Source organism: Mesocricetus auratus, unplaced genomic scaffold, assembly GCF_017639785.1.
Source record: "Mesocricetus auratus isolate SY011 unplaced genomic scaffold, BCM_Maur_2.0 Super-Scaffold_100003, whole genome shotgun sequence".
NCBI lineage: Eukaryota > Metazoa > Chordata > Mammalia > Rodentia > Cricetidae > Mesocricetus > Mesocricetus auratus.
The window spans coordinates 55,021,485-55,029,933 of NW_024429188.1; the positions used below are offsets into that span (position 1 = coordinate 55,021,485).

General features: G+C 37.7%; 1 protein-coding gene across 1 annotated transcript in view; it reads left to right on the forward strand.

Annotated features, from left to right (window-relative positions):
* The window catches only part of Sh3bgrl (SH3 domain binding glutamate rich protein like), an 87,733-nt gene extending 80,970 nt beyond the window's left edge, over positions 1 to 6,763 (forward strand). Inside the window, exon 4 of the mRNA XM_040744331.1 lies at positions 4,516 to 6,763. Within this exon, the coding sequence (XP_040600265.1) occupies positions 4,516 to 4,548 (33 nt within the window). The 3' untranslated portion in view covers positions 4,549 to 6,763. The remainder of the gene's footprint in view (positions 1 to 4,515) is intronic.
* Positions 6,764 to 8,449: the final 1,686 nt, after the last annotated feature.

The following is an 8,449-nucleotide window of genomic DNA, read 5'->3' on the forward strand; positions in this document are numbered from 1 at the left end:
TGAGAAAGCATATACCTTCTGGCGTGATTGACAGCCCAAGGAGAGGATTACAATTAGAAATGACAATATGAAGGAAGGTTGCAAACGTTCGTATTTGAAGGTATTCTTCCTTTAGTGTGAGGTGGGAAGAGAAATTGATTGTGAGCCATGAGGAAAATTGAAATTACCTATGAAACCTGAGAAGAATTTTGGAACATTAGAATTATGAGGGGAAACAGGATTAGTTTTTGAAGATAAGCCAAGAGGTAGGCTGTGACCATGAATGGAAGTGAGAACCCAACTCAGGTCAGAAAGTTTGAGCCCACAGTGGAGTTATTCCGTTTGTTATAATGGCTTTTTCTGTCATTATTTAAACCTGGAAGTAAGAATAAAATACAGTAGCACTGGATATTACGAAGGGTTGGGCAAAAGGGAATTGATATATTGTGTTAACAAAAAGACATCTGGAGTGGACTGATTACAGAGAGATTTTGAATGTTAGCACATTTTCCTAAGACTAGATGTGATAATTTGATATCTGAAGAGTCTTTTTCTATTCTGATCACTTTTTTTTAGTGACTACCACCATGGCATAATCCCTTCAAGAAAGACTTGGATAAACAGAAAGGACATTAGATAAGAAATTCACATAGTAGTGTCTGCAGAAATGGCTCAGCAGTTAACAACACTTGCTGCTTTTCCAGATGACCCGAGTTTGGCTTCCAACACACACTGGCCACTCACAGGTGGATGTTACTCTCGCTCTGCACCTCTGGGGCTGAGGGCAACTTCACTCATGTGCAATCCTCACATGCAGACACACACACTTACACATAGAATTAATAAATGTATCTTAGCAAAAAATAAATTCAGTAGTTAATCCATATGTAAAATCCATAACATGTAGTAAAATGAGATGCAGTTTTCACATGTGAAATTAGTAAAAATAAAACAAAGTAGTAAAACTCTTGCTGGGAAAGTATATTGAAACAGATAGTACTTTTGGCACAGTAAGCCAAAGGAGAACAGCAAATGTTTGCCAAGAGATCCAAAATTGTTACTCTACTCCTTCACCCAGAAATTTCACACTGAGTAATATATAGTCTGATGAATTAATCCTGGATATGGAAACTACTGTATGGATAAAGGCATGGATCAAAATATAATCTGCAATCTCAAACCTCTGGAGAAAAGTTCATTATTTCAAAGAAGTGTCAATTAAGTTAATTTGTTAATGAGCTTTATGGATAATAGATGAGTCATATAATTTAAATATACATTTTGTGTATGCGTCTGTTATCTATAATGTTGGAAACAAATGTCCATCAATAGAGTCAACAAATTATGTTTGTCCATTTAGTGAGCTCGTGCTGACACTTAAAAAATTATCATGGCTTTGTCTTATACAGTCTCATTTCCATAGTTCTGTCCACTCTGGTCTGGAAGTATTAATTAAAAATTCCAGAACAAACAACATATGTGTTTTTGTCAGTCTGAATAGTGTGATGAATCTCTCAGCATCCCAGTCCACTCCATACAGGATCTGAATTGCCCTTTTGCCAAGCTCATCCAGTCTGTATGAATGATCTGCTCAACGGCAGCAGAGAAGGATGGGAGCCACATTCACATACCTTTTATTAGAGTCTATTGTTTTAATGCACTATGGTTAGTTATTTTTTGTTAGTTTCTAACTATGCTTGTTTTATGAGTTCAACTTTTCTATAGGAAAAAATCCAGACGAGCTAGAATGTCTGTGGTTTCACGTGTCCACTGGAAGTTGGAATATCTCCTGTACTGAAAAGAGAGAACTATAGTAGTTTGTGGTAAAATATGTGTAAATGAGTTCTAGATTTGTTTTTACTGTCTAATTCTCTAATTCTATTCAGAACCTATGCACAGGACAAATAAGAGCCTGGAAGGAATCATAGCCAATAGGAATGACTTTCTCTTATTCCTTATTTTCCATATAACTAATAGTGCATACCCTTTATAATTATTGAAAACTAATGAAGTAGAAAACTTGCTACCTAAAAGAACAGCACTGAAAATAGTTCTATAAAGCATGGTTTTGTGGAAGACAAGTAAATATGCTTTATTATCCCTTTATGTGCCTGGAGTGCTTAAGAGGGAAAGGACACTAATTTCTTTTTTAAATCAACTCAGAAAATACTTATTAGCACTGGCAGTAAAGTAGTTTACACTTTGCTGAAAAAATAGATCCGTTGTTATTTGTCTTTAAGGAGAAAATGATTTGGCTAGAAAAGTCTCTTGTAGTAATCTGTTACCACAGTTGAGAGTTATGGTTAGAGAAATGTTTGCCTTAATTTTGTATGAACCATTTTGTGGTGGAAAGTTGCCATGGAATCTGCCTCAGCTGTGGTGTGTGGAACAATCCTGTTTTCTTTGAATATAATCTATCCAAGAGATTACTAAGCAAGATTAATAACAACTAACTGTGGACTTGGTTCTAGTCAAAAAAGGCGAGGGGAAAAAGAAGAAAGAATTGATGCCTGGAATGGGTCATGGACTGAGCCACACACTCTGTATTTCTCTCTTTTCATCCTGATATCACCTTCATGAACTAAGCGTCTGTAGAGAATTCTACTGAGAAAATACTTAAATAACTTACTTCGTCCAAGATTACATAATTGAGTGGCACAGCTGGGATTTGAACACTGAGTTACTTAACTCAAAACCTGTGCAGGTTTTAATTAAGATTATTATTGCTGCTGTTGTTGTTGTTGTTGTTGTTGTTGGTGGTGGTGGTGGTGGTGGTGGTGTGTGTGTGTGTGTGTGTGTGTGTGTGTGTGTGTGTGTGTCCATAATGTTTGTGTGCATGGGCATCCATGTGTTTATAGATGCCTGAAGACAACTATTGCTACTTAAATGGATCTTGTTTTATTTCAATATTCAGTGTGTGCGTGCCTGCGTGTGTGTGTGTGTGTGTGTGTGTGTGTGTGTGTGTGTGATGAGAAGGAGCATTAGTGCCACAGTGCACATGTGTAGGTAAGAGGACTGAGTTCCAGGATTTGAGCTCAGATCATCAGGCTTGCATCAGGGACAGCATGCATCTTTGCCTGTTAAGTTGTCTCACTGGTCCTACATTATATTTTATTCCTATAATTAAATACAAACCCACACTGCAGACCAACTGGCTTCAGACTCAGAGAGCTCCACCTGCCTCTGCCTCTTGAATGCTGGAATTGAAGGTGTGTGCTACCGTGTCTGGTAATATGATGCATTCTAATGGACACTTACTTTGAATGTAGAATACCCTTTTGCTTTAGATGCCCATATCAGCAATTTCTTTCATTAGGAAAGAGAGAGTGTGACTATCGGGAGCTAGGCTATCTCCCATGTACTGCTTACTTCAAAGTGGTATGTACTTATGTGAAGAAACACTTGCCAAGCATATACACGATGTTATCTAATTGCTTCCCCAATTGCATATGCTAGTTGTTATTCATCGTTTTTATTTTTAAAGTAGTTTGATAATTTCATACACATATGTAATGTGTTTTGATCATATTTACCCCATTAACTGTCTCCCGCTCCCCAAACCTCTGCTTTCTATACAATCTCACTTTTAGTTTTATGCTTTTGTGTGTGATCCATTGAATTTAAAAATGGCTTTCCAATATGAGCATAGTTTGGGAGGCATTTACCAGAGCATAAACACCATTTAAGAAAATTTACTTTCCCCCACCATCAGTAGCTGTTAACTGCAACCATTAACAGTTAACTGCCAATCTTCTAAAGGATGGGCGGTGCCTCACAAGCCCCTCCCTTAATTCAGTGAGGGAATGTTGTCAGAGCCCTGTCTAATATAGGTAACCAACCTGTGAGTTCATGAGATGAGTGCAAAAGTCATGTTGTGCCTAAAATACATTCTATAACACCCCCATCCTATGGCTCTTTTTCTCCACTGTCTTTTTCAAAGTGTTTTTTCAGACTTCGGGGTGGTGGCACAGATGTCTCATTGATGACTGAGTCCTTTTACCAGTTACTAACTGCAGCTCACTGCAAAAAGAAGCTTCTCTGACCAAGTCTGTAAGCAACACCAACTACATGCTGATAAACACAATTAGCAGGCAGTTTGTTGAACACAACTTAAACATTTAACAAAACAATAGAAGGCTCCTTCTAGTACCTGCGACTTCCTCACTCAGGGACTTCTTACCAGGATCATAGAACCATACATGAATTTCCTCTTGTGGAGCAGGCTTCAAATCCAATCAGAAAACTGTCGCTAACCCCCATAAAAGGCACGCCATCATTTTCTCAGTGGTCCCATCTTGCCTGGTGAGTTGGTTGTGTGGTATACAGAATCCACAGCTGAGTCAGAATTCGATGCCTGTTCTCTCCCTGCAACCTGCATAGCACTTTCTGGCGTGATGACATCCTCTCTTTCCCTCTGGAAATAAGTACTGTGCCTTTGAATAATCCTAGTAATTGCTAATTTATTTTAGCCGAGATGAATAGGAGTGTTTGCCTTGTGATATTTTAAACGTATGTTGTGTTTGTTTTGTTTTCCAGGAAGCAGAAGCCCAGGCAAAGCAGCAAGCTTGAGTGTCATGCGTTCTTCCTTCAGCATCTTGAAAATAAGGAATCTCCATTGCTTTGATAAAAAACCTTGGCTCCAAAAGAAATAGGCGAAACTGTTGAAATAATAGATTAGCTGATGTTCTCGCATGCAAACAAGCATAACTGAAATGTGAACATGGTAGTGAAAAAATGAGAGATGAAGTTTAAACTTTAAGTAGATATCATAGAATAGTATTGTTATCTGCCAAGATATTTTATGGTCTCTAAGGATTTTACAAAAAAAACCCCATATGCTTCTTTTTTGATATTACTGTGTAGCTTAAGGATATCTTCATTTCAACATCGAGGAATTAAACGAGGAGAAAGAGAGAGAAGGAAACTCTTATTCCAAATTAGCCTCATTAATATTCGTGAATATTTTGATGTGATGTTGCTGAAATGTATTTGCAGGTTATGTTTACGATGTGTTAGACATTGTAATTTCCTACAGTGATTGTGACATTCTCATTCTTCCATAGAAGCAATGTATATGCCCCGAACCACAAGTTTTCCTGGCTTCTAAATGTAACCTTTCATTGCACATTCAGTGATCAAAATAGTTGACTTCCCACAAGAGAAGCATCGATTGCATTCCACTGGCAAACTCCTTGTTTACTTACACAGTTATAACATAATTATGTTTCTAAGTTGCTTGCCTCAGTAAAAACATGGGATTGTAAGTCATGGAAAGAAGATTGCAATTAATTTTGAATTGGGCCTTCTTGCAAAGAGCTCAGTCTTTTAATTAACCGTTATATAATATCTTGATCCTCGTCGCTCAGCATTTTCTTTCCTTTGGTGTTTGCTAAAAGAAATCTCAGTGGCTGCCTTCTCCTGCTTTAATATAGCTGGTGGTCATGAATGCTGAACTTTTTGTTCCAGTTTAGGCACATGTGTCAAAGCATCAGTCCAAGTAGAAAGAATCACTGGCATGCTTTCATTTTGTCAGAAAGCACAAGTATCAACGAAAAGGAACACCATTTGAAATACTTTGAAGATAAACATGACCCAAATCACTCACCCAGAAGGTATTGATATGGTACCTTTGTACAATCGCCCTTTATACTGTATTATATCTGCTGTTTGCTAAACTGTACTCTGCAAAAATTCATCATATAGTGAAGTCATAGCTTTGTTTACTGAAATTCAAGCTTGATTTGATGCTTTAAAATAAATGTTTTTAGAAATTATGTGTTTCTGGCTTCTAAATAATGTACAGTAATTTTGATGCATAATTATCTTTTATAGTTGGTTAGAAAGGAGAAAACCAAACCAAACAAAATAAATAAGCAAAAACAATTTGAAGGCAATTTCTCAGTTTTTTAGTGACTTGAATTTTGGACTATTTATTGGAGTCAAAAGTATTCCATTTTTTCTTTTTACAAAAAATATTTTCCAGTAAACTCTGTGGGAAACAGAGTGCTTTTAGCGGATTCTGGAGTGAGCAAAATAATTTTAGCTATTATTTTTCCTTAACATTGCTAAGTGCAGCAGGTGACATTGTATGTGGACAATTTAACTTTTGTTTCGTATTAAATAATACTGTTTTAGACAGGTGTTTTTAAAAAATAGATGCATTGGGTGATATTTATATCCATGGGATAGTACCCTGAAATCAACTTAAATAAAAGTTTGGATCGCGTCTTCTCCAATTAGAGCCTTCCGTTTTGTCAACCGAGAAACATGCTTGAGAGATGAAAGAAAAGGAAATAAAATCCTGAGGATTAAGATGAGTTTTGAAAGAAACTCCACAGTAAACGCCTGGGAAATAAAATTCTTGATGCTTTTTATATTATGTTTGGCATATTTGTGTTTATAAATCCAGACTTGGTGATTTGGTAATTTCATATTTTGGAGCTCATTTGCTTTTTAGAATTTTTGTTCTTCAGAACGTTCCATTTTCAGAAAACACTATAAATTGTTAATTGTATTGATAAATGTAAATACTTCTCTGAGAACCTGAGCATAGGTGAATAGAGAATTTTGAAACAAAGATGGTTTTGATTGGAAAAGACTAAGTAAATACAGGGAGGTAGGTGAAATCAGATTTCTTTCATTATGTAAAGGAGAAAATGAAGAATTCACATGGATTTTGTTAACCACTTGTTGGTGTTTAAAATATACAGAGTTCATCATAAATCCTTGTCTATGTAACACAGATCTTTTCTTCTGATGAATTCCAATAAAAACAATTAAGTGATTCATGCTTGATTAATTTGAATCTTCTGGTCTTCTGTCCCCCTTCCACAATTCCTGTTTCTGAATATTACTAGTCATCCCGTTGTAACTAGGTTTTGAATTTCTATATAAAGAGTAACCATTCTTGGGGTTGGGGAGGTGACTCAGTGTTTTAAAACACTTAGGGCTCTTCCAGAGAAACCATGTTCTGTTTCCAACACACACAACTGTCAATAACTCCAGTTCCAGGGTTTCTGATACACTCTTCTAGTCTCTGCTGGCACCAGGCATGCACATAGTACACCAATAAACATTCATGTGCATAAGATAAGAATATTTTTGAAAGAGTAACCATTCTGTTAATGTAGTTATTATTTTCTTATGCTTGTTTTTCAACATGTTCATTGAGATATCTTTATATATATATCATTTTTGTATTTTACATACTAACCACAGTTTCTCCTCCTTCCTCTCCTCCTGTTCCCTCCAAGTACCTCCTCCCTTCTGCCCTTCACCTTATCCACTCCTCCTCCGTCTCCATTCAGATGGGGTAAGACCTCCCATAGGAATCAACAAAGCATGGCATATCAAGTTCAGACAGGACCAAGCTCCTTCCCTCTGCATCAAGGCTGAACAAGGCATCCCACCTTAGGGAATAGATTCCAAAAGGCCAGCTCATGCATCAGGGACAGGTCCTGGTCGCACTGCCAGGGACACCACAAAAGAAGAAGTTACACAACTGTCACCAAGATGCAGAGTCCTAAGTCAGTCCCATGCTGGCTCCCTAGCTGTCCATTAAGAGTCCATGATCTACCACAAGCTCAGGTCAGCAGTCTCTGTGGGTTTCCCCGTCATGATCTTGCCCCCCTTGCTCATATAATCCCTCCTCCCTTTCTTCAACGTGACTCCAGAGTTTGTTCCAGTGCTTGACTGTGGATCTCTGCATCTGCTTCCATCAGGTACTGGATGAAGGATCTATGACGACAATTAGGGTAGCCACCAATCTGATTATAGGGGAAGACCAGTTCAGGCACCTTCTCCAACTGTTGTGAGGAGTCATAGCTGGGGTCATCCTTGTGGGCACCTAGGAGTTTGCCTGGCACTGGGTTTCTCCCTAACACCATAATGGCCCTCTCTATCATGATATCTCTTTTAATTCTCTCCCCATTTATTCCACTCCCAACCATCCTGACCCTTCATGTTCCCATCCCCTTATTGCCTCCCCTCTATACTCTTCCCTGGCCCCAGTTTACCCAGGACATCCCATCTACTTCCTATTCCCAGGGAGATCCTTGGGTTCTCCTGGTTACCTAGCTTCTCTGGGGCTGAGGATTGTACCTTGGTTATCCTTTGCTTTACACAATGGAATATTACTAAGCAGAATAAAAACCCCAATGATATCATGAAATTTGCAGGCAAATAGATACAACTAGAAAAGTATCATCCTGAATGAGCTAACCCAGACCCAGAAAGACAAACACAGTATGTACTCACTCCTAAGTGGTCATTGAAATATTTTGTACCTTAAAATTCACCCATTTAAAAATATAAAGTTCCAAGAGTTTTGCACAGTCATCAACATAGCGTGAAACATTACAGTATCCAACATCCTTACCTGTTCTTGCTCCCTCAGCTATACACAACCAGTAATCAAATTTGATCTTAATGGTCTTAATAGTTCTGTAATTGTCACATAAATGGAATTAGA